General features: G+C 55.6%; 1 protein-coding gene across 14 annotated transcripts in view; it reads left to right on the forward strand.

The window, feature by feature from the left end:
* WNK2 (WNK lysine deficient protein kinase 2) overlaps positions 1-25,502 on the forward strand; it is a 112,296-nt gene that overhangs the window by 36,133 nt on the left and 50,661 nt on the right. For 9 of the 14 annotated variants that reach the window (XM_066368391.1, XM_066368394.1, XM_066368396.1 and 6 more), the window contains exons 4-16: positions 153-373; positions 1,994-2,151; positions 4,882-4,970; positions 6,482-6,701; positions 12,724-13,006; positions 16,256-16,458; positions 19,110-19,241; positions 19,580-19,768; positions 20,666-21,217; positions 23,167-23,451; positions 23,972-24,021; positions 24,831-25,002; positions 25,090-25,206. In XM_066368391.1, coding sequence (XP_066224488.1) covers positions 153-373; positions 1,994-2,151; positions 4,882-4,970; positions 6,482-6,701; positions 12,724-13,006; positions 16,256-16,458; positions 19,110-19,241; positions 19,580-19,768; positions 20,666-21,217; positions 23,167-23,451; positions 23,972-24,021; positions 24,831-25,002; positions 25,090-25,206 — 2,671 coding nt within the window. The remainder of the gene's footprint in view (positions 1-152; positions 374-1,993; positions 2,152-4,881; positions 4,971-6,481; positions 6,702-12,723; positions 13,007-16,255; positions 16,459-19,109; positions 19,242-19,579; positions 19,769-20,665; positions 21,218-23,166; positions 23,452-23,971; positions 24,022-24,830; positions 25,003-25,089; positions 25,207-25,502) is intronic. The other 5 variants (XM_066368392.1, XM_066368405.1, XM_066368404.1 and 2 more) reach the window with 3 other exon arrangements.

Raw genomic sequence — 25,502 nt, forward strand, 5'->3', positions numbered from 1 at the left:
TGGGGCCCATGACAGCTGGGAGGTCCTGCCTGGCGTTCGGTCGGCACTCCTCTCTCTCAGGGCGCCCCTGTTTGGGTGACATGTATGTGGCCCAGAGCAGTGGGAAGCCCTTCCTCACGTGAGTAGCTGGTGAGCCGTGCCCCCACCCTCAGGTACCTGAAGCGGTTCAAGGTGATGAAGCCCAAGGTGCTGCGCAGCTGGTGCCGGCAGATCCTGAAGGGGCTGATGTTCCTGCACACCAGGACGCCCCCCATCATCCACCGGGACCTCAAGTGTGACAACATCTTCATCACAGGGCCCACTGGCTCCGTCAAGATCGGCGACCTGGGCCTAGCAACCCTCAAGAGAGCGTCCTTCGCCAAGAGTGTGATCGGTAAGCTCACCTCTCCAAGGCTCTGCCAGCCCCCTCGGTCCCCTCAGTCCCCTAAGTCCCCTTAGCCAGGCTGTGGCTCTGCATGGCCTGTTTGGTTCCTGGCTGCGGGTCAGTGGTGAGGCTGGCTGCACCCGTAGGGCTGTGGACACTTTGGAACAGGAAGAAGGCCCGAATGACAGAGGGCTTTGGGGGCTCTAGCTGGTGACCCTGAACTGGCCTTAGCAGGTTGGGGTGGTATGCCCCAGGGTGGGAGGCTCACAGAAGGAGCCCCTGATGTTTTTGGGACCTGTGGTAAGCAAGTATTTGGACTGGCAGGGTCTGGGCCTTCAGTGTGGACACTGGTTCACTGGCTGGTTTTGCTTCTGCTTTTTTCTTTTGAGAAGCCACTCTGCTGCCTTTCTGGGTGGAGCCCTCGGCTGCAGTTAGGAGCGGACATGGTGCGTTGGGTGTCGGGTATGCTGGCCCATGCGAGGTCCTGGCACACAGTGGGCACTCTTTGTCCACAGGGTCCAGGCCCCAGGTGGTGGGCCCTCTAGGCTTTGCCAAGAGAGCGCTTGGAGCGGGTTTGGGGTAGCTGTTGATGGAGTTTAAGACATCTGGAAAACACCAGTGTCCTCCTGCAGGGCTCCATGGCTCCTGCTGTGGCTCTGAAGACACAATGTATCCCAGAAATAGCTGTGTACACATTTTGATCACCCCTCCACCCCCTGCTTTTTAACACAACTGTTAGTTCATGCTATTTTGCATCTGCTTTTTAAAAAATTGGGTTCCTTTTGAAAATCTTCCAAAGTCAACAGAGAATTTAACAGCAGCCTCATTGAAGTGGATAACCCTTTGCATTTATCTCAGAAGACGCTCAGTTGGACCCATTTCCATAAAAGGATGGTGTGATTGTTAAAAGCAAAAGTTCGTTACAGAAAAATAACCAACCCAGACCAATGTCACTTAGGAAAATCCTCGGCCAGATTAGTCATTTTGGTTTTTGGCAGTGGTTTTGTATAGGTGTGGTCAGTGCACGCACACACATTGTAGATTTTGTTTATTTTACTCAGCTTGTCATAAGCCTTTATGTCCTTAAAAATTCTGGGTGAACGTTATTTTAAAACCTTTTGTGGTTAAATGCATGAGCAGCTCCCACCTTAACATCTCCCTGGTACCTGCCAGGTGAATGGCACCTGTCCAGCCACCCCCAGATCACTGTGTCTGCTGCCCGACACTCTGCCGCGTAGTGTGCCCATCTGGGGACATTTGGGGGGCTTTCTGGGTTTTTTCAATTTAAGCAGCTCTGTGTTGACCATGAGTGTCTGCTTGTGGGTTACCTGGGCCTGTGGAAGCAGGGTGTGCTAGCTTTTGTTCCGGCTTCTTCATGAGCGACACCTTCTGCATTTCAGACACAGATCCTGTTCCTGGGAAGAAATAGTCTCCCAGGTCTGCAGGCTGGTCCATCCCAGTCAGGAGGGCCCAGGGGGTGTTTTCAGGGGGAACTTCTGTCTGCAGAACAGGATTCTATTTGAATCAGGGTTCCAGGACGAATGGCCTGCCACCTGGATGGGCTATGAGGGGCAGAGGGGCCTCTGGGCCGATGACCCCTGACCTTGCACGTGTCGTTCCTGGGCACAGGCACCCCTGAGTTCATGGCACCTGAGATGTATGAAGAACACTATGACGAGTCCGTGGATGTCTACGCCTTTGGGATGTGCATGCTGGAGATGGCTACCTCAGAGTACCCCTACTCGGAGTGCCAGAATGCCGCCCAGATCTACCGGAAGGTCACCTGTGTGAGTCCCCGGCCGCTGCCCTGGGCTGTGCGTCCCAGCTGACTGTGTGTCTTCGTGAAGTCACAGCCACCATGTGAGGGAGGGGATGAGGCCATTTCACAGCTTGGGGAGCAGGGATGGTCGCTCAGGTCTCTGAACCAGAGGTAGAGGCCACAGCAGTAATAGAATACGGGTGCTGGGGGCAGGGCCTGGAGGCTGTCACGGGAGCCTCAGTGCTACAAGGCTATGGCCCCCGCCCGAATCCCTGGCTGCTATCCCTGGAACCCCTCATCTGGGCCATTCTGGGGGATGCTGGCTTTCCTGTCTTCTGGTGTGCCCTTGGATTTAATTGGACAGGTCATCCTGTCTGCCCTGTGCAGTAATTCTGCTTGGTGGGGAACACAGAGGGAGTCCAAGGCGGGAGAGCTGGACCACGGCTTTCCTGGGCCCCTAGTCTGTCACTGTCTGTCTTTGCCCTCAGCACTAGTCCCATGGCCCCTGGGTCTTGGCTGTCTCTCCCCCAACCTTAGTGCACCCTCATTGCTTCTGCAGAGGAGCATGGTTCTTGCCACTCTGGGCACTGCCCCCTCCCATGTGCCTCCTGAGCCCTCCCTGAAGGTCACAGCTCATCTCTCTCCTTTGTTTCTTAACTCTGAGGCAGCGGTCACTTGTTTGCTCGGAGCCCCTCCTGTGTGTTGCCAAGGCTTCAGGGCAGGAGGGCAGGGTCCTTGGTCAGAGGCACTGTGGGTGTAGATCAAAGACCCCCAGAGAAGTGTGCCGCCCCAGTGGTGCTGGCAGGGGAGGTCTGTGGGCCGTGCCCTCCAGGGGGGTGCAGGGACCTGAGGGATGTCAGGGCTTCCCTGCCAGGCCTTGGAGGTGTCAGTGCCGGGTTGTCCGAGGAGCAGCCGGAGACCCTGGTTCCGGTTTGTCTGCTGGCCTGGGAGACAGCACGTGTTCCTGTCACCCCAGTTCTCCCAGCAGTCACGCTGCTCCTTTTCAGGCCCATGGAAATGAGGCATTGCCAAGGTAGGGAGGCTTCTGTGTTGCCCATGTTAGTGTGGGCAGAGCAAGGTGCAGCCCGCCTGCCTCCCTAGGAAACCAGACGGGAAGTGTGTCTGCTGCTCTTCGGTGTGTCCTCTGCTCATTGGCACCCGGTGCTCCTGCCAGCTGCTCGCTCGCTGTGCACCCTGCCGTCCAGCTTCCAGCACATGCCGCAGCCCGGTGTCTGCGGGTTCCCTGAGCCCTCGGCTTTCAGCTGCCTCTGAGCAGTGCCTCTGAGCCCTTTCAGAACAGTGCCTTTTTCTTCTGGCTGTGGGGGCTTTGGTTTCTCAGAGATTTAAAGGGTAGTGTGTGCACAGGCAGCTGTGCTTGTAGTTTCTCAGACCACCAGTCCCCAGTGGGACCCTGGCCTTTCCTCCTGGTGTAATTAATAATTAAGCCTCTTTTTCTCTTGGCTTCAGTGGAAAGGCGCGGAGTCTCACTTCAGGTGCTCCTAAAGCCCAGGCTTCTGTATCTGCTGCAGACTCCCTTCCATGTTGGACACAGCATGGCTGCCATTGGTTATGGGCATGGGTCCTGGCGATCGAGTTTGGTGGGCACAGTGAAGCGTTAGCTAGGACATGGGGGCTGCTGGGGGTCCTACACTCCCGGGTATTGCCCCTGGGCTGCCCTCCCTCTTGTGGGAAAATGTATGCTTCTCATTCTGTACGTTAAAAAAGAAATCAGGCCTGACCAGTGATGGCACAGTGGATAGAGTGTCGGCCTGGGAAAATGGGGTCCCAGGTTTGAAATGTTGAGGTCACTGGCTTGAACACAGGCTTGCCAGCTTGAGCACGAAATCGCTGGCTTGAGTGTGGGATAGTCATGATCTCAGGGTCGCTGGCTTGAGCCCAAGGTTGCTGGCTTGAACAAGGGGTCACTGGCTCAACTGGAGGCCCCCCAGTCAAGGCACATATGAGAAGCAATCAATGAGCAACTAAGGTGCTGCAACTACGAGTTGATGCTTCTCATCTCTCTCCCTTCTTGTTTCTCTCTTTCTTTCTCTTTCACACAAGCTAAGACTCAGTGTGTTTAAAATGTTTAAGAAAAACCATGTTCCTCTCAGGCCACCCCCTTCTCCCAGCAGATGACAAATACTGGTAAGCCCTGTGGTCTTGACCCCTGCTTCTCCTGGAATCTCTCCTGTCTGCCAGTGCTGTGCCTCCCATACCGTGGCTGCATGGCCGAGCAGTGGCGGCCGCCGGCTGGTTCTCCGGGCAGTGTGGCTGTTTGGCCATGACCTGGCAACCCCTGGCCTGTCCACTGCCGCAGAACTGAGTGGCGGAACTGCGGAACACAGTTGAGCTACCAGGCCTTGGAAGTCAGCCCTGCTGTGGTCACAGAGGAGCCGGGATCTCTGGTGGCCCTTTGACAGCAGCAGTGACTACCGATTGTGTCCTTGTCACCCTTGAGCCAAGGGTGTGGTGACAAAGACTGGCCCTGTGAGGGGCATTTCCTCCTCTAGCCTCCAGGACCTTCTGGGTGGCACCAGAGGCCCCAGCCTCTGGCCGATCCTCCCTGCCCTATCCCGCCTCCTCCTTGCAGCAAAGTGAGCAAGTCCCCAGTCTTTCCTCCCTAGACCTCACTACTATGGTCCCCACCCCCGAGCCTCTGCACTTCCTGCCTTCTCCTCTTTAGGGTTAGTGTGAGGCGAGTAGGAGACCCATTGGAGAGGCCAGTTCTGTGTCAGGTGACTGCTCGTCTCATCTTCAGGGCATCAAGCCTGCGAGCTTTGAGAAAGTGCACGATCCAGAAATCAAGGAGATTATTGGGGAGTGTATCTGCAAAAACAAGGAGGAGAGGTGAGTTCTCTGTGGCGCTGTGTCTGGGGTGTTTCTCCTGCCGAAATGTTTCCAGCTGGCCATGGGAATCCCAGGGGCCAGCAAGCCGGCTGAGCACTCTGTGGGAAACCCTGGGAACACACTCCTTGACTTTGGGGGCTGTCCCGGAGCCCCCTTCTCCCCTTTGCAGGGGCTTCTTGCCCGCCCATCTATCCTCCTGGTCTGCAGGGCACCCTGATGCCTGGGCTCCCCGATTCGTCTCGTCCTGCCCTCTCTCCCTAACTCCAGGCTGCATATTCCATGTGCCTGTGTCTGATTCATCATTCCAGACCCTTCTGCGGGTTATCCCATTCAAGTCAGAGAGGCCATCTGAACCAGCCCCTCCTCCTCCAGTGCTCAGGGCCTCGTTCCTCAGCTGGTCAGCCAGGAAACTAGGCCTGCATTCTGAGCATTCCTCCCTTGTCCCTCTTTCCCTCCTTCCCTCCTTCCTTCTCTCTCTTCCCCTTCCCGTTCTCACTCCTCCCTGCTCCTTCTCTCCTGCCCATCCTTCACTCTCCTGTTCCTCCTCTTCTACCATTTCTTCCTCACCTCTCAGGCGCCCTCCCAGTCCCTGCGTCCCCGGCACATGGCCACCCTTTTCACTGTCCCCAGTGTTGGTCACTGTCCTTTCTGTAGCCATCTTGCTCAGGCAGGGGCCCTGTCCTGATTCCTGGGCATTTTCTCTTACCCCCTGCAAGTTGTCACGTTTTATTCTCTGAGGAAAAATACTAAAAAGTTGTGAAATGTAGCTCATACCGGAAAAGTACAGGAACCACCCTGTAGAGTCCAGGACCTACAGAGCCCAGGAGCCATGACCTTGGCCTGTCCTCAAGGGTTCTACAACATTTATTGACCTCACTGAGGGTGGCCTCACCTGTATCCCCACTTCATGTGCAGTGGCTGGGCACAGGGCTGGGCTGCTGCAGCTCGCTGGGCCTGGTGACCACGGATTTGACCCTGGGAGGAAGCCGTTCCTGGGACAGTGCACAGATTCATCGGTGCCAGAGATGGCAGCAAGTGTTTGGAATGCTGTTTGAGGGCAAAGTGGTGACCATGGCAACACCCAGCCGTCTCACCCGCCCTGTCCTGAGAAGCTTCCAAAAAGACTCCCTGAATCTGGGCTTCCAGTTTCTTCCGGGGTCCAGTTCAGTCTTCACTGGAACCAGGTGCCTTGGTGACGGCAGAGCTCACCAGCCCCTTGCCAGAGCTATGCAGCAGAGCCTGGTTCGCAGTCCCTTTCTGGACCCCTGAGTCTCACCACGGGCACGTTTTCTCTTTGTAATGAGAGAAAAAAGTCTTGAGTACCATGCATTGAGATGTGTCAGGAGTAATCAGGAGTTTGGGAATGTAGTCTGTGGGGTGCCCCCTGGAGGGCAGAGCCTGCCCAGCAGGTAGTACAGTCAGAGCTTTCTAGAGAGCTGGGTGGGTGTCAGCCCCAGCTCTCATGTCCAGGGCCCTCCAGCACATGTGCTCTTCGATTGTTCCCTTTGCAGGTACGAGATCAAGGACCTGCTCAGCCATGCCTTCTTTGCGGAGGACACAGGCGTGCGGGTGGAGCTGGCCGAGGAGGACCATGGCAGGAAGTCCACCATTGCCCTGCGGCTCTGGGTCGAGGACCCCAAGAAACTGAAGGGCAAGCCCAAGGACAACGGGGCCATAGAGTTTACCTTTGACCTAGAGAGGGAGACGCCGGACGACGTGGCGCAGGAGATGGTAATGTGACCCTTGCTGGCAGTGGATGATGGGTGGTGGGTGGGCTATGGCTGATTATGGCGTGTGCCTTGGGAGCCTGTGGTTTCCAAGGATTAGAACAAAGAAAGGGCCCCTGGTGAGAGGCCATCTGGGATGAGGACTACTTATTGAGTGCATCTGTGAAGGACAGCGCAGCTCGGAATCCCCCTGCTGCACTGATGCGGAACATCCGCTCAGGTACAGTGCCGAGGGGCACAGGGACCCTGGTGTATCAGGAAAGGCCGTGTTGTGACCAGATTGTTGCTGACGTGACGTACATGTGGGTCTTTGAGTTTGGATCCTTGTTTTATTTTGTTTCCGAGCGGCATTGCGGCCCAGAAGACTTGGTGGGAATGTGGGGGCTGTTCAGTGTCACAGAGAGAGGAAAGGTACCCGTGAGAAATTTAGTGAGACTGATTTTTACTAGAAAAACTGAACAGAGGTCAGCACGGTCTCTGCAGGAGGACAGAGGCTGGGCAGCGCTGGTCACAATCACAGAAAGTGCGTGTCTCTCGTCCTCTTTTCTTTTTTTAAATAAATGCTTTCCTGAATATGGTACATCTATCAAAAGTAGACATAAGTCAAAAGGGTATAGCCAACGGGTTCCTCACAATCAGACTCCCTGGTCCTGGGTGGGGTGTAAGAGTAGGAAGAGGGTTGGCCACTGGAGGGGAGGCTGTACGAGGCGGAGCGAGGCCGCGTGTGTGGGCTCCTGTGGGCAGCAGCTCTCCCGCTATTTCTTTAGGCCCTGCTCAGCTGGGGTAACTGCCGCTGGCCATGGATGGTGTGGGAACCCCAGACCGAAGCAGGGGTCATGGGGGGCAGTGAGGGATCCGTGGGGCTTGTTGGTGCAGGAGGTCCTTGTGGGACAGAGGGCGTTGCACGGCCAGTCAGGATCCACCTTCCATTGGACAGTGGCCCAAACCCCTGCTGCGTCTTGCATTTGCAGTGGGTATGACATCCTGCTGATGGCCTGGAGACAAAGTCAGGGCCACCCCGCACCTTCCTAGCTGCAGGTCCTTTTCCTGGGCCCAGAAAGACACCTGTGCTATAAGCGAATTTATTTTTTATTATTTATTTATTTATTTATTTATTTTTAGGTGAGAGGAGGGGCGATAGTGAGGCGGACTCCCACATGCGCCCTGACCGGGATCACCAGGCAACCCCATCTAGGGCTAATGCTAGAGTACCGAGCCATTTTTAGTCTTGAGGCTGATGTTCTCCAGTGGAGCTATCCTCAGGGCCTGGGGCCTCATTTGAACCAATCGAGTCACTGGCTGCAGAAGGGGTAGAGGGAGAGAAGGGGGAGAAGGTAGAGGGAGAGAAGCAGATGATTGCTTCTCCTGTGTGCCCTGACCAGGAATCGAACATGGGACTTCCTTACGCCTATCTGATGCTCTATCCACTGAGCCCCTGGCCAGGGCCTGTAACCAGATTTAATGGGTCTTTCAGCACTGTGCTTCTGGGAGGGTCTTCTGTGACCCTGCATGGTGTGCTGCTGAATTGCTACGTATATACTGAGAGTGGTGTTAAGATAATTACCAGCATGGCTGTCCTGTGAATGTAGCACTTCCATTCCTTCTCACGTTGCACCGTGGTCCCTTCCTGCTTCCTGCTGAGATTTAAAGCACGAACATAAGTGACAAGCGAGGTGGTGTGCAGGCCTGGAAGCCGGGTTCAGGAGTATGGGTCATATGCAGGGTCCTAGAGGGATCTCAGGGGCTGGGGGACCTGAGCAGGTGGCTCGAGGAGGGGGAGTGGCCTCTGTGGAGGTTGGTCCCTGGAATGGCCTTGAGGGGGTATGTCCCCCTGGGCTTCTGAGGTTGGGGCCAGTGCCAGCAGCTCAGGAGACGTAGGTGCCAAGCAGTGCTCCCATGCCCTGTGAGTGTCGTGTCTGCCCTGTGTCTGTGTGGGTACCAGGGAAACCTGCCTGGCCCAGGAGGGATTTGAGATTCAGTGGGAGCCAAGTCGGGTCAAGTGCAATGGCAGGAGGACAACAGGGGAGTTGGCACAGAAGTATTCAGGAGGTGGTGCTTCCCAGTGCTGTCTGTGCCTCACCCTGCTAATTCACAGCCTCCTGCTCAGCTGTTCCTGGGACCTGCCCACCCTCCCTAGAGGACTCTTCCCAACCTAGAATACCTGGCCGCTCCTGCAGCACAGCCGCCTGCCCCCAGGCCCATGCTCACCTGTCCCTGGCACTCGGTTGAACTGATGGGCAGGAGGAATGTCTGCCAGTTTGCAATGGAGGCTCTAGGGCCCCGTGTTTCTCCTCCCCCCTTCTGCTCCCCTCTCCCTTTCTTTGCCTCCTTCTAGAGTGCTTTCTGTTTGGAATGTCCTCCGTGCAGTGCAGCCTCCAAGCAGAGGAAGGCACAGCACTGTGTTTAGGGAAAGAATGAAAACAACGACGAGTCTCTACCCCTCTGCCTAGGAGACAGGAGCCAGGGTCTTGGACGGGGCTGTCTGCGCCCAGCCGAGTGCCGCAGTTCCCTGCGTCTGGCCACTGCTCCTGGCTCCTGGTTCCTGGCTCCTGGCTGGGCCTTGGAGCTGATGCTGGGTCCTGTGGCTGATGGCTCTTTTCTGACCTTCCCACCCATCCATAAACACCAGAGCCGACACCCAGGTCCGGGGCCTTCTAGCAGTGCCCAGAGCTCTCCTGAGCCACCGTGGGCCGGTGCCAGGACCCTGAGGAGGCATACTGCCTCTGGCCACTCTGCACAGCGGTCACCCACCCACAGTTTTAACTCAAGATACATAGTTCTACACAACTTAAAATAGCACAGACGACATGAATGAAGCACTGGTTTCAGTTGTCATAAGCCGAAGGTAACTTTACAAGGAAACTCGGAGCACAGAGGTGTCACTGCTTCGTGGGTCTGCGACCTGGAAGGGTGTTTGGCAGCTTTGTACCTAGCAGCAGAGAACAGGGAGTGCTGGGTGTGAAGATGTCCCAGAACCGGGTGTTCATTCTGATGAGGCCACTGCAGGGGGTGGAGGGAGGCAGATGGGACAGCTTTCTCCTCTCCCTCTAAATTCACATGTATAGTCACCTGCCAGCAGGTCCTCAGGCAGGGACCTGGGGTGGGTGGCATGGATCAGAGCGAGGATGCCCAGAGGGCTCAGAGGAGGGCAGCTTCTGGGTTTGGGCTGGCTCTAATTGGAGGTATCCCCTCTGTGTGGACCCTGAGGGGAAGAGGGGAGTTGGAGCCCAGCCAGGGGGTTCTCTAGGTCACAGCGCCAGCCCTTCCTTCTGCATTCACAGCCTCCAGTTAATGGGACATTCAGGACAATGTACAATGTGGCTGGATTCTTCCCTGATTGGGAAAAAATAGAAGAAATGCCTTGGAGAGGATTGCTGTGGAGGGGCAGAGGGGGCTGTCTGTGAAGTCGGCGATGGAAGGAAAAGTGGGTCATGGGCAGAAAATAGAAGTCAGGCAGGAGCGTCTGTGGGGTGCCTTCTCTTCGGCAGCCTCTGGTCAGGTCCCTGTGTGGGCCCCCAGGCAGGGCGTGGTGCTGACCCTGGGCTCTCTCGGCGCCTCAGTCTCGCCCTGGCTGAGGCTGGCGGGGCCTTGGCATCAGCATGGGCCACCCTGCAGCGCCGTCTCCTGAAGCGGGTGTTTGAAGGAACCGTAGACTCACGGAAAAGTTGCCAACATGTGGCCCAGAACCATGGGAAATGGCATTGCAGCCTCATGCCGTGTGGCTTGGGATTCACTGTGTCTGTTTTCCCACAGACAAGGACTTTCCTACGAGGCTGCCTGGGCTGTTGGCACCGGAGGGCCACCCCGCCTCTTTCAGGGTCCTCAGTTGTTCAGTGATGGCCTCCGGCCGGAGCAGCAGTCAGGGATGTGTTTGTTTGCAGGAGTCCTGCCATGAAGGGCATGGCCAGCCTGCACATCACTCAGCTCCCCTGCAATCCGTCAGGGTGTCTGTAGAAACACCAGGCACAGAGCAGCCCACTGAGGATTTGTCCGTGATCACGTGGTTGTGGGGGGTCTGCCAGGGGTCTGCAAATGCAGTCGTAACTAATAACTCTTGTGAGAGGTGCTTTAAAACTATGCGAATGTCCTAGTTTCACCAAATTTTCTATTTATTTCTGTCTCCGTGGACTCAACGGTTTGGTGGTGTTCAGTAGGTTATATGCTCCGTTGGTGAGTTAACCAGTCACTGTGCACCAAATGACCCACCTCTGCTGTGTGCACACCATCTCCCCCAGGCTCCAAGGTCAGGAGTCTAGGAGTGGCTTAGCAGGCGCTTTGGGATCAGGACCCCTCATAAGGTGCGGCTGGGGTGTTGGCCAGGGCTGACCTAGGCTAACGGGGCTGACCACGGCCGAGGGTTGGCATCTGAGCTCACTTGCCTGGTTGCTGGTAGGACACTCGGTTTCTAGCCAGGTTGGTTACTCCACAGGGCCATCAATGATGTGGCTTCACAGGAGCTAGTGACCATATAAGAGGGAGAGTGACAGAGGCAGAGACAGAGATATTGGAAGACTGAGAGACAGAGAAATGGAGAAAGACAGCACCAGAGAGAGAAGTAGAGACAGAGACTGAGACAGACTGACATGGACTGAGAGAGACAGGGAGAAACAGAGACAGAGAGCTAGAGGGACAGACAGACAGAATGCACGTATGTGGCCCCCCCTTTGTGTCACCTCCTATTGGCAGGGACACCCATCACTCCTGCCACTGCAGATCCCTTGTGTTCCTCTGATGTGCATTTGTGGACACGTCCTTTAAACCCTGTCATGGTGTCACTGTATATTTTGATACTCAGAATGTCCCGGATTTGGCCAGTGGCCGGCCCTGGCACTGGCTCCTGTGTTCCTGCACGTCCTCCTTTCTTTGTGCATGTCCTCACTTCATGGCAGAAGGAGATGTCCGGGCCCCCTTGTTCTCTCCTTATTGCCCTGAACCCACTGTTTGGTGGACGTCCACCCTCCCAGTGGCTGAGTTCTGGCTTGCACATGCTGTCGGTCACGTACACACATGCTGTGTTGACATTGCGTGTGTTCATCTGTTGTACATTGAAAACTGCAAGTCAGCCCTGGCTGGTGGTTCAGTGGATGGAGTATTGGCCTGATATATGGACATCCTGTGTTCGATTCCCGGTCAGGGCACATACAAAAAAAGACCATCTGCTTCTCTTCCCCTCTCTTCTTTCCCTTTTCTCCATCTTCTCCTCCCTCAGCCAGTGGCTCGATTGGTTCGAGAGTTGGTCCCAGGTGCTGAGGATAGCTTGGTTGGTCCAAGTGTGTCAACCTCAAGTGCTAAAAATAGCTTGGTACTCGAGCATCAGCCCTAATGAGGTTGCCTTGTGGATCCTGGTCGGGGCGCATGTGGAGGTCTATCTCCCCTCCTCTCACTTAAAAAAAGAAAGAAAGAAAAGAAAACTGCAAGTTCACACAGTTCCCCACCAGCACCGCAAGGTTTCTTCTCTGGCTTTCTTCCTTTCACATGGGGACTCCATGGTGATGGCGAGGAGCCTGGCTTGCCCTCTTTCGTGGTTTGGCCACAAATCTCTTTGGGGAGAGCTGTGGTGTTTCCTGGGGAGCTGCGGCTCTGTCACAGGCTCTCTCCAACCCTCTTGGGTACATCAGGTTCATAGCGTTGCTGGGCACGATGATTGGGTATCCATGACATCTCAAAGCATGTTGAAAATAGCCAGGGCCACCTTCCTGACCCTGGAAGCCTGGGTGTGGGGCTTCAGGGAGACTCAGGGCTTGGATGGTGGACTCTGCCAGGGCAGGAGGCAGATCAGAGCGCTCCTTTCCTTTCCCTCGCCCAGCCCATGTTAGAGCAGGCTCAAGCAGTCACTGTCCCTGTGGACTTACAGCCGATGGTTGGAGGTTATGTCCTTCTGGGATGACGATAGCATCCCTGGAAGATGGGGGTACAGGGCACTAATGAGGGACTGGGGGTGGTGGTGCAGGTGGCAGGGCAGGCCTGGCAGTGGGATGTATGTGGGAACGGTCCCAGTAACGACAGGTGACTAACTCCCTTTGCAGATTGAGTCGGGGTTCTTCCATGAGAGCGACGTGAAGATTGTGGCCAAGTCCATCCGTGACCGAGTGGCGTTGATCCAGTGGCGGCGGGAGAGGATCTGGCCAGCACTGCAGCCCCAGGAGCAGCGGGACCTAGGCAGCCCTGACAAGGCCAAGGGCCTACATGTGCCCTTGCAGGTCCAGGTGACCTACCACACGCAGGCCGGGCTGGTGGAGCCCGAGGAGCCCGAGGCCGACCAGCACCTGCTCCCTCCTGCGCTGCCGGCGAGCGCCACCTCCCTGGCCTGTGAGTGCGTCTCTCCCTGTGTTCCTCTTCAGCTCACTCTGTGGGTGTGGAAGATGGGTGTGGGTGGGTGTTCTTCCAGGGAGGGCGTTGGGAATGTCCCTGATGTTGCCCAGAGAGTTGTGACCAGAGGGGTTTAAGACTGGCTGAAGTCCAGCTTCTCAGGACAGGTGGGAACAAACGTGCAGGCAGAGGAAGAGCCAGCAGGGCTAGAGCAACTCCATCGGCTACTCGCCCACCTGCAGTTTATCAGTCCCAGCAACACAGGGCACCTGAGGGCTGTTTCTCACCTGGGGCTTACGGCTGGTGGCGGCATCTCTGCCAGGATACTGTTATCCTGGGGCCTCCAGTAGCCAAAGAGTAGTCATGCTGCTGTGACCTTTGTCTTCAGAAGTGTCTGTCCCCAGGATGATCTCTCTCCTGGTGTCAAACCTTTGAGACCATTTGTCCATTTCTCAGGGAATGTTACCAGTGGGCAGTGAGATCACTTTGTACTGACTTCATCTCAGACCCCTGGAAGAAAGAACCCAGCCCCACCTTTGCCCTCACTGTCCCAAAAATGCGGCTATGAGCTGAGGATGGAGGCTGGGGCCTGCCTGTCTCCATGGAAGCTCAGATTGCTGCCAGCTGGTCAGCCTGCCCAGGCCGCCTTCCCAGGTCATTCGGGTGGAAAGACTGAAATAGTCTGTTTGATTTATTTAATAGGCACATCCTTCATGTATCATTAAAATAGCCAAACGCTTTTCAGAGTTGGCCATTCAAACTAAAACCAGTGGCTGGCTGTGACTTGGAGACAGTTTGCTCACTGCTCACGTCTTTCCAACCTACTCAGGTTTGTTTCAGAGAACAGACCTGCTGGGTCATCGCGTTCCATTGTCTGATAAACCAAAAGAATTAATGGGAGAGCCTAAACGTTTTGTAGGAGAAGCCACACTACACACTTGAAAAGTGTAACTGTTGGTTGAACAATTCCTAGGATAGGAATTAAGAAATTGCCTTTTGTTGCACTTTGAGGAGACGCAGCCTGAGAGCTGGAATCCACTCTGCTGTGGTCAGATGTCAGGTTCAACCTGCTGTGTAGACAGAACAGTTTCAGTAGATGAGCTCGGTTCCGGGTGGTCATTCTGTCTGCAGATGAACTCTCTGTGTCTCTGTTTCTGTTCTCTGTGCCTCTGTCTCTCTCACACACTAACTGTCCAGCTCAGAGGGCTTCTGTGTGCTTTATGTGGTGGCCACACTTCTTTGCTGTGATGAGGAAACATTTTAGGGATCACATGGTTTTACCCACTTATTTTCATTTCTTTAAAGTAGGTAATATAGTCATACCATATAAACTTCAAAAAGTCCAAGAGAGTATACAGCAAAGGCCAGTTAATTTCTCCCCTGGAGGCCACTGATGTCCCTGTCTCTTAACTAACTTGTGGAGATAACCTACATGTGTAATTATTCATATGCACACATGCACACACACCTCTGTGTCTCCCTTTGTTTCACAACCCAGAGCACCCCGCACACTCTCAGCACCTTGCTCCAGGTCAGAACAGAGGCCTGTGTGCAGTTGTCCCTCTGGCCATAGTGCCTCTGGATAGCTGACCACGCCATACTTCATACAGGTGAACTGACAGGGACACCAGGCAGCACGCATGTCACCAGAGAAAAGACCTGATCTTAGGTAACAAAATGGGCAAACACATATACTTTAATATGTTGAAGGTACAACAGACACAGTTGATGATTCTGTTACCTGCTCTGTGAGTTGCTCACCACAGTCCACATAAGCTGAGGGAGAGCTTGGTCCAGCCCCCAGAGACGGTGAGAATGTAATTTGTCAGCAGATGTAAACACCATTTTTACATTTAGTTTTTAATTATACAAATAATACACACCGAAAAAAATTTTGTGAAGTTAATATATAGCTAGAATCACTTTATGTGAGATTTGTTGGGTCTTTCCACAACTCTCTGTGTCTCTGTTTCTGTTCTCTGTGCCTCTGTCTCTCTCACACACTAACTCTTGCTGTCTCTGTGTCTCTGTCTGTCTGTCTCTGGTGACAGACTCAGCTTCTCTCTGTTCTCTGTGTAAGTGGAAATGACTACCAGACACCTCTTTAAAAGTCAAGAGCCACTTGTCTAATTGGTTTTGCGCAATCAAACCTCAGCGTTCTTGTCTTCCTAGGTCAAAATACGCTCTAATCAGCCCTGGAGAAAAATTATTTTTATACAAAGCTGACAGGATCCCCCTTTTACTTTATTTAAATTGCAAATGGACATGACATTGGTGGTCTGGGCCCCCTGTAGAGATAGCTTGGTGTATGTAACTGGCAAATTGTAATACTTGTGTAGCTTTTGGAATCTGGGAGCAATAAACGGGAAGTGCCATTTAAAATAGGTTTTTATTTTTTAGTTTTTACTGGCACAGCTATACAGATGACCTGTCTTCCCAGGTGTATTTGGTCAAATCAGCCCTGGGTCTTATGGGTCCTGTCTGCTCCCTCTACCTGCTTAACCCTGCCACACAGGTGTGGGCAGCTCCCTCCACTAGCAGAATCTCACTGGCCATGCTGGGCTGACTGCAGGTGAGGCTGTGGAGCCTCTGGGTCCCCTCTTATGGCCTCTCTGGGGGTGGGGGTTTTACTAGCCCTATTTTCCAACTGATTTAGACTTGGCTCGTGACCTGAGGGGCCGGATTTTGACCAAGATCTCCTGTTTCAGACTCTTTGCCACTGTAAGGGAAGAAGGGTCCTGAGACCATCATAAAACATAGATGACAATTGATTGGAGCTTTTCCCGCCTTGAATACTCCAGCCTCCCCAAGACCCCTTGCGCCTTTGGAGAGCTGTATGAGGCTCACTTGGAAGGCCGATGGGGGCACCGTGTGAGGTCCCCGGCTAAGTCAGGGTGGAAGCGGCTGTCCTGCCTGTGAGGGCTGTGTGAGGTACCCCCGGGGTCTGTGGGGGCCCTGGCAGCCTCCCCAGGTGTCAGGCAGTGTGGGCAGGCTGCCAGGGCCCTCTCCGTGCGGCGCAGTCAGCCCCCACGCCGCTCTGCAGTTGATTGTGTAAAATGACGCACATTCCTTGCTTATACGATCGGGAAACACAACCGAGTCTTTGTTTTACAGAAGAAAACATGCAGACGGGCCGAGCGTCCGTGTGTGAGCCCACGTTCGTGTTCCCCGCGCCTTGTGTCGTGTCTGGAATGCCGTGGGGGTGATGTGTGGGGTGCCCACTCTGAGCCGGGCCTTTGTTCTCTGCAGCGGACAGCACGTTCGACAGCGGCCAGGGCTCCACTGTGTACTCGGACTCGCAGAGCAGCCAGCAGAGCGTGGTGCTGGGCTCACTGGCGGATGCAGTGCCACTCACCGCCCAGAGTGTGTGCAGCCCCCCCGTAAGTGTGAGCGAGGGGCCCGGCCTGCCGCACAGCCTGCCCTCGCTGGAGGCCTACCAGCAGCCCGCCACGGTGAGTCAGCTTGGCCCTTGCACCAGAGACCCCATCTACACGGTCTGGAGTCTGTAACGGGCCATGGAGGCTTTGCTAGCCTATGGTCAGGTCCTGGCTGTGCAAAAGCAGGCCCACACAAGGTCCATTCTTTTCAGAAACCATAGGGCTGCAGGCTGGAGAAGCCTGTGACCGACCCTGACAGACCCGCCCAGTGAGGGAATACAGGAAACAGAGCCCAGGGACACCCAGTGTTTGCAAAACTGTGATAAGCTGGCAGGGTCCCACCCTCAGACTGGTGCGGAGGTGCCAGCAAGTCATCATGTAGATAGTAACGGAACCTTTGATTCTGTCCGCTTCACTGAGGGTGGGGCACCTCTCCCGGGATGACATGTGGCCATTAGGCGTTAGAGGTATGGAAGGGGCTGAACATGAGAGACATTTTCAGTGATGTTGGAGAAGCAGGATTGGAAAGGCCTGGTGCTTATGTCTGGAATAATTTGTAAACCTAACAGGTGAAGTGGAAGTTGCTGGGTGAGAGGTCACATTTGGCATTTATTTTTCAATTTTGATTTTCTTTTTTTTTTTTTTATGTGAGAGGAAGGTAGATAGACTCCTAAATGCGCCCTGACTGGGATCCACTGGGCAACCCTGTCAGGGCTTATGCTCAAATCAACCGAGTTATCCTCAGAGCCTGAGGCCAACGCTCTGACATTCGAGCCACTGGCTGTAGGAGTGGAAAAGGGAAAGAAGGAGGAAGGGAGGGAAGCAGATGGTTGCTTCTCATGTGTGCCTTGCCTGGAGATCAAACTTGGGATGTCTGCACACTGGGCCGATTCTCTTATCCACTGAAGCAACCAGCCAGGGTCTCAATTTTCTTTTAATGCTGAAGAAAGTGAAACCAGTTGCTTGCTTTGCAGCCCTAAGCCATCAGAGAGGTTGCCCTTGAGGTGGGTGGTGTAATGGGGTCTGGAGGGAGATTAGACCCCTAGGCCCAGGAGCAGGTTGGGGCCGGACACCCTTCTGAGGGAGCTGCTTTTGCCTGCTGCTCTGGTGACCCCAGCTCTCACTTGAGCTCACCCACACGCTCCTTCACTGTGGCCGCTTCTGCGCACTGCAGCCTCTTGACTGCCATCCCTCTCCCTCCTGTTGTCCACTTGGTCTTGGAAAGTCCCTTTGGAAAGGCAGCTAAAGCGTTTGCTTACTGACCAGAGTTCAGGACTCACGGGCAGCTTGTGTTTGCAGCTTACGTTTGCAGCTTTCCTCATCTCATGAAGTGAAGTGAAATCCAGTTATAAATGGCATGAGCAGCTCCTTTAGGGAAAAGCTTCTTGCTGCCCAGAGCATGGTTTCCTGGCTGTGGGTTTGCCTGTGATGGAGCTGGGCCAGCCCTCAGCCCTTCTAGGCTCAGGGTCAAGCTTCCCTGGGCCACAGCGGGCTCTCAGCCTGCCTGTCCTGGCAGCCCCCAGCCTCTTCCAGCTTCTGCTTGTGGACTGGAAAGGCCGAGCACAGGGAGGCCACAGGTTGGCTGGCCAGGACGTACCAGGACTTGGCCAGAGCTCCATCTCCTGTGTCTTACCTGTTTATGCAAAAACAACTTGGACGTATTGGAGGGGATTGAAAGGGGTCCCTAGGGTGCACATGGGTCTCCTGGGGAGGGTTGGGAGCAGAGCCACTCCTACAGGGCCTCCTGTGCTTGAGTCTTGCTGGGCTGGGGCTGCGGCTGGAGCGGCAGGGGCCCAGGCAACTCATTTGTTGCCCTGGCTTCTAGTAAAGGCACAAGACGGTCTTTGTCCTCTGTGCTGCTCTTCATAATGCCTTTACTGTGAAAGTTGCAAAGGACTTGATAACAGGTTTCAGATGACAAATTACTGTCACCTGATTCATCCAGAAAGCCTCCAGCAGGAGAACTTTTCCGTGCCTCTGTGGAGAACCAGACCCTCGTCTCCGCTGTCTCTGTGTCCAAGCCTGTTACCTTCATCTCCCCACCTGTACCTCACTTGCCCATTGTTTTGAAGTAAATCCTGGACAGGAATGAATTTTCTCCATAAATATTTCAGCCTGTATTTCTGCAGGATCAAGGCTTGAAAACAAAAGCCAGTAAGTGGCATTATTGCACCTAAAAGGGAGCAAATTAGCAGTTCTGAATAGCTTCACGCATCCGGTGCTCAGATTTCTGACTCTCCCGGTCTTTGTCTACACTGGCCAGCAGTAAGGGTTTTTTCTGTGGCCCCGTTTCTCTGACCAAGTCACAGGAAACCCCTGCTCTGCAGAGTGCCCCTCCGTCTGGTGCAGGCCCACTGTTTGTTTCTGTATCCTGTGAACATATGTACAGATAGTATGGGTTATATAATTCTGCAATCCTATAGATGAGAAGCATTTATTATCTTTACACCACTGGTGTCATAATGAGCATTTCTCCATGATTCCACAAAGCCTATATAATGGTCTTTTCCCACTATTGCATAATAATTCTGTGGCGCTAATGATCCAGAACGTTTCTTGGTTAGGAGTTGTGGCCATGCGTGGCTTAGGGGCCACCACATATTGTTCTGCGAGTCACGTTCCTAGGAAGCAACCCCTTGTAGGACGATGGACATGGGAGTGAGAGACAGATGCCTGTGGGGGTCCACGGGGCAGCTGCTGAGCATGGCCCCTGGTGTTCTCTGCAGCCTGGCCTGCTGGTGGGCTCTGTCCCGCCCCCACCCTGTGCCCAGCCCCCACCGCAGCATTTCCCGGAACCGGCTGTGAGCTTTGCCCCCATGCCGACAGGCCCAGGCCAGCCCATGTCCTCGGGCCACCAGGTGAGTGTGGGCTGCCCCTCCATGTGGCTACCACCAGTGCCTCAGTGTCCCCTGACAGTCAGTCTTGGCTGGCCCGGGCCTGGGGTGCAGTGGGAGTGGGGGTGGGTGTCTTATGTCTGTGGAATTCATGTCCCGTAGCATTTGGAGGGGTGTCATTCACACACAACGGTTCTTAGATGACTGTGCATCCTGGGTTCCCTGCTGGGTGTGCATGTGGGTGTGTGTACGTGTGTGCGCGCATGTGCGCACACATGCTCATTGATGTTCTCTCTTAAGTCTGAGCACCTGGGCATCTCTCAGCAGGATGCTGGTCTAAGAGAAGCTCCCTCTCCCTCCAGCCTCCTCCTCTGGCCCAGCCAGTGCCCCTGCCACAGGTTCTGGCCCCGAAGCCCGTGGTCCCTCTCCAGCCAGTGGCCCCTCACTTGCCTACGTATCTGGCTCCGACCTCCCAGGTGGCCCCGGCTCAGCTGAAGCCCCTCCAGATGCCACCAGTGCCCCTGCAGCCACTCGCTCAAGTCCCGTCACAGGTACCTCACCCCTCCTGTTCTCCATCCCCTCTCTCAGTGGGGCTCGGGGGCCCGCCTGCCCTGTGTCCATCTCTGGGCCATCTAGGATGGGAGGAGCCAAGAAAGTGCTATTTTTCCTTGGAGCCATTCAAGGCCATGCTGACCATGGCTCTTTGGGGTTGGGGGTGGGTGCATCACATGACCAGTGACACTCGATATCACATGGTTGGTGCTCATGTGCCATCGCCTAGGCTATTGTCATTGATGGTCATGAGGACAGCTTTCACCTCATGGTGTATCACAGAACTATGACAGGAAGTGCCACTCTGTGTGGAAGGCATGTCTTGAGGTTCATCCCACCACCCAGAAGATTCTTACATGTCAGCTGTCACCTGTCACCTGACCTTGTTCTTGTGTTGTGTTAGAGTTGCTTTCACCATTCAGTTAAACCACCGCCTTGCTTGTTAGTTGTCATCATATGTAGCTGCTTTTCTAATATATGGACATCGACTGCCCATTTTCATTGCCTTAGAGTCATGAGTGGCACTGATCATGAGGTGCCCACGTGCCTGCTCCCAGAGAGGCTTTATTGCAGGGCAGCATCTCCAGCCTTTTCCTCTCATGGCCAATAAACTAAGTACTAACCTTTTATGGCACACCAAAAAAGAGATGTTTTTTGCCCATCTGACAAAAAAAAAAAAAAAGGCATAATTTTGATTCATTCACACAGGATGGCTATTGTGTTGGCTGTTTCATTTTTTTATTTGACAACCTAAGGGGAAGAAGTCGGGGCCCCTGATTGATTGAATCGTCAGGTATGGGTTTTCCTTTGGGGTCCTTCGACGGCAGCCGCACAGAAGCGCCGTGTCCGGGGCCGGTGTGCCTGCAGTGGGGCGGACGTGCGCATGTCCCTTTCAGATGCCTCCAGTCCCCGTCATCCCGCCGGTCGCTCCGCTCGCCACAATCGACAGCCTCCCCGCGGCCCTCCCCGACCTGCCAGCTGCCGGCGGGTCCACCATGCCTCCCCCCTCTCAATACTTCTCTCCGGCCGTCATCTTGCCAAGCCTCCCACTCAACGCTGCTGCCCCCTTGCCCGCGTCACCAGCCCTGCCTCTGCAGGCGGTTAAGCTGCCTCCCACTGCTGGGGCACCCTTGGCCATGCCGGGCCGGACCATTGTGCCAAATGTGGCGGCCACCGCCACTGCCATCCCTCTCCTGGCTGTGGCCCCACAGGGCGTGGCCACCTTGTCCATTCATCCTGCTGTGGCCCAGCTCCCGGCCCAGCCCGTGTACCAGGCGGCCTTTCCTCAGATGGTGCCCAGTGACATTCCGCCTTCTCCCCTCCATGTGGCGCAGACTGTGAGGGCCACCCCTCTGCAGCCGGTGCCCCCCATGCTGTCACAGACCCACCAGCCAAGCATCGCCCACCTTCCTGAGCAGACTGCTTCGGCCCCCAGGGTGGGGAGCCAGGTAATCCACCTGCCGGGCAGGGCCCGTTCTCTGGGCACTGGGAGACCCCTTAGTACCCAGAGATGTGAAGGGTCCACCAGCCTCGGCTCCTTTTTAGCACCTACCTTGGCTGGAGGGAGCGGATAGGTTAGATGAGCGGGCAGTGCTGCCCTACAGTCTGGCCTTCTTGTCGGTGTGGGGGTGTCTACTGCCCCCTCCCCTCCTCAGCATGTGTCAGGAGCCAAAGGTTCCACTGTGGGCCCTTCCCAGGGGTCAGTAGCTGCTCTTGGGGGGTGGTTTCCCCGCCTTGCCGATGTCGCAGCACCTGCCCTCGCCTAGGTGGGGCCTGGCGGCCTCCATGCAGCTGTGCTAGCCCCTCTGTGGGAGCTGGGGAGGCTCACACTGCCCGTCTTGTCACCAGTCAAAATGAGGTAGGTGGATAATCCCCATGTCAGCAGGGAAATGGGGCACCAGGGTTCTTGGGGGAGGGGCGGTCTGTCAATTGTCTAGGCAGTGGCTGGGGTCACACAGCTTCTGGTTCCATGGTGGTCATGACAGACAAAAATGACGTCCCAGAGTCAGGAGGGGGCCTCAGGCAGCTCACCGCGCTGACAGCGAAGGGAGGGCGGTGCACTGTGCTGGGTGGGTGAGCCTCCCAGTGGCTCCGCCCCTGCACAGCCCGGCAGGTTTTAGAGTGTCAGGCCTGTAATCCAACTTGTGTGAGGAGAGGAGTGGTGTGGGGCGTCTCTCACTTGGGAACCTTCTTTCCTGGGGCCTCTCACCTGGGCACCCTCCCACCTGGCCCTAAACCTCAACAGCCCTGTGTCCATTGGCACTTCTTTCTTTTTAAATATAGGCTCCTCCCCTGTGAGGTGGGGTCGATGCCCCTTTTGCTTCTGTCAGGAAGATTCATACCAAAGCTTGGAGGGTGCCAGGTGGCCCAGCTCGCGGGCGCTTTGTGCAGTCTGGACTGAGACTCCATGTCCTGAGTGATGCAGATGCTCCTGGACGGGCTGCTTGCTTTCTGAGTCCCAGGATGGATTTGTGCTTGGGAAGGAAGGGATGATGTTTGTGTGAACATGAGCGTGACACGGCATAGCAGTCCAGTGCTCTGATTCAGCAGGCACCTGGACAGCTCGCTACTTGGGGTAGCGTCCGCTCTCGGGTCAGGGCCACTGGGGAAAGCCGAGGCCAGTGTGGAGGCCTGAGGGTCTGGTGTCAGGGTCTGGACCCGCACCTTGCTCCCTGTGTCGGCCTGGCACTCTACTGGCACTGGGTTATTTGTTCAGTGGCTGGAGGTCACCTGCCAGGCCTAGTGGCCCCCACATTGCCTGGTTGGAAGAGGGCATTACGGATCATATTGATGGGCCGGGCCAGCCGTTCCAAAAGCTTCTCAGGGCCTGATCAGTTTTATGCCAGCTGGCCCAGCAAGGAGCTGTTCTATTTCAGACCACATCCCCAACCTGGGGCCAGATGGAGTCCCCGCCCGTTCAGGTTGGGCCCTCCTTCTACCTGTCAGCTTTTCACTGAGAGCTTTGAAAGAGGGAACATTGGGCACCATGCATGTCCCCCAGGTTGTCCCTTGGAAGGTAGAGGTCCAGGGCCCTCCCTCGGAGGCAGGGGTCAGGGCAGAGTTCGCTTCTGGCCCTGAACTTGGCACTAAGTGATCACACTTAGGGCTTCTCACCCAGACTCTGCTAGCTGTGCGTAACTGAAGTGTGGTTTTGGGTTAGATTTTTACACAAATGGGGACTGTGTGTCTATTTTTGTTTGTTTCTTCTAAGTCTCTGTACAAATGTTCTCTGAGTCCAGGACTTGCCTGAGCCGGGAGTGGGCCCATTAGAGGGACACCTCAGTGCTCACACCCCAGGTGTGCTCACCCACCTGGACAGGGACGGCCCAGGACACCCAGGGCTCCTCAGGGACAGCGGTGGCACCCCGACTGGCATCCCTGTCTTCTGTGCCCACAGATACTGCTTGGCCACCCGCCTCCGTATGCTGTGGATGTTGCCGCCCAGGTCCCCACGGTGCCCGCTCCTGCCGCCGTCCTCTCCCCGCCTCTGCCGGACGCGCTGCCGCCTGCCACGCCCGAGCTCCTGCCTCAGCAGCCCAGTTCCGTGGCTCCCACGATGGTGGCGGCTGCTCAGAGCTTGCCCGTACAAGCCACTGCGCCGCCACCCCCGCCACCGGCCAACTTGCCACTGACCTCCAGCCTCTGCCCAGCTGTCCAGCTGACTGTGGACTTGGTTCTGGAGGTGTGTGCCCTACCTTGCAGGCTAGGCCTTTGGCATGTCACCTGGATGCCTGGCCCCAGCGCTAGGTCTCAGCCCTAGAAGAGGGGAGGGTGGAAGCGTGTGCCTTGGGACAGCTATGGGAGGCCCTTCTCATCTTCCTCTGCTGTCCCCAGTGTCACACTTTCTTTACATGCACATCCAGGTGGAAGGTATGATTTTTTTTTTTAACATATAGATTTAGGGTGCTTTCTTTTGGAGGTGATGGGAATGCCTGTTACAAGCCATCCTGGGCCTGTAGGCCTGTGTACTTCCTCGTCGGGATGATCAGAGTGGGTTAGCATGTTCGGAAAAGGGAGGGCCCCAGTCTTTAGGACTCTGCTTGGCTCCAGCAAAATGGAAACCCTCACACACGGCATCCTGGGTGGTCTGCTTGCTGTCATCAGAAGGGATCAGGCAGCCGGCCGGGATGGGCTGGGCTGCCTGCAGCCGTGCTGCTGGAGAGCGAATGGGACCCACCCTCCTTCCCACGGTTTTATTTCAGGAGCAGGCCTCACAGGACAAGCAGCTTGGCCTCCTGCAGAGCTGTGAGAGGTAACGGCCCAGCTGGGAAGGGGGTGGGGATAGCCTGACACACATGCCAACTCAGCCTGCGTTCTGCCATGTCATGGGTCTTGCCTCACTTTTCCTTATGTGCTGGGGCTTCTAATGACACCAGTGGTTCTAATGACCAGCCCCGTGGAGTCTCAGGGGCTCCTCTGGGATCTTTGTTACCATTTGTTGAAATTTGGTTGTCTGATGGTCCAGGCCGTGTTCTGAATCTTGACATTGGTCTGTGTGCTAAGGGTGGTCAGGGGCTTGGAAGAGGCCAGGAGGGCAGGGCAGAGTCCAGTCCTTAGCACACCCTGCATCTCCTGGTGCCTTGCTGCTGGGTACCTGTCCCGGTCACGGGGCATGCTGAGTTTGGGTATAGGAAGTGACCCTGTGTCTCCCATTCTCATTACATCAGCATCAAGCTCACTGTCTGCAAGCTCTCCTCACATTCCCTTTGCTGTTGCACAGATAGGGAAACTGAGGTGCATGGGAGAGTATATATTCTTAATTTTGATGTTTACCATGAGCAGACTGGCCCTACTTCACAGGTCAGGAGGCTGGGCAGACCAAGTTCCTGGGTCAGAAAGCCCATGTGTCCCCCACACCTCAGTGCTGCCCAGGACAGGGGCAGCAGGGGCAGTGGGTGTGGGGGTTCTCTGCTGGGCCTGGCTGGCTTTAGACCCTTCAGGTTTTCAGCTAAGCACCCTCAGATGCTCAAACTTCTTTCTGTTTCCTGAAAAGCTAAGCTTTTTGAGTGATACCAACTTGTGGGTCATTTTGTGGGCGTAGTGACATTCTTCGTTTTCCAGCAGCTATGGAGGATCTGACGTCACTTCTGGGAGAGAGCTGAGCGACAGCTGTGAAGGTGCATTTGGTGGGGGGAAACTGGACGGCAAGCCTGCCCGGAAACATCACCGCAGGTCCACGCGCACGCGTTCCCGCCAGGAGAGGACCAGCCGGCCCCGGCTGACCATCCTGAATGTGAGGGGACAGGTGTGGTGGGCTGGAGGGTGTGGGGCTGGCTGGGCATGGCCTCCTACCTGGTCTCATTGCCCTGGTGTCCTGCAGGTGTGCAACACGGGTGACAAAATGGTGGAGTGCCAGCTGGAGACGCACAATCACAAGATGGTGACGTTCAAGTTTGACCTGGATGGGGATGCGCCCGACGAGATTGCCACCTACATGGTGAGTGGGTGTCCGGCCGGGTGATGAAGTCAGCGGTGCTCCTCTTGGGTTGGAAAGGCCATCTCCTTCCTCCATGTGCTTCGGGCACTCGGCTGCCAGCCCTGCTCGTTGTCAGCCTTCCCCGTACTCCAGCTTCTGCAGCAGCACTTACAGTAAGGGGTCCGTGGCTTCCCTTACTGAGCTGTGCAGCCCTGGGCTCGGTGACCAGGCCTCCCTGGCCACGTCTCCCAACTGGGGCTGAGTCCAGAGCTGTAAGAAAGCACACTGGTCAGAGGAGCCCTGGCGGGCCTGTGGTG

This window comes from Saccopteryx leptura, chromosome 2, assembly GCF_036850995.1.
Source record: "Saccopteryx leptura isolate mSacLep1 chromosome 2, mSacLep1_pri_phased_curated, whole genome shotgun sequence".
NCBI classification, from domain to species: Eukaryota; Metazoa; Chordata; class Mammalia; order Chiroptera; family Emballonuridae; genus Saccopteryx; species Saccopteryx leptura.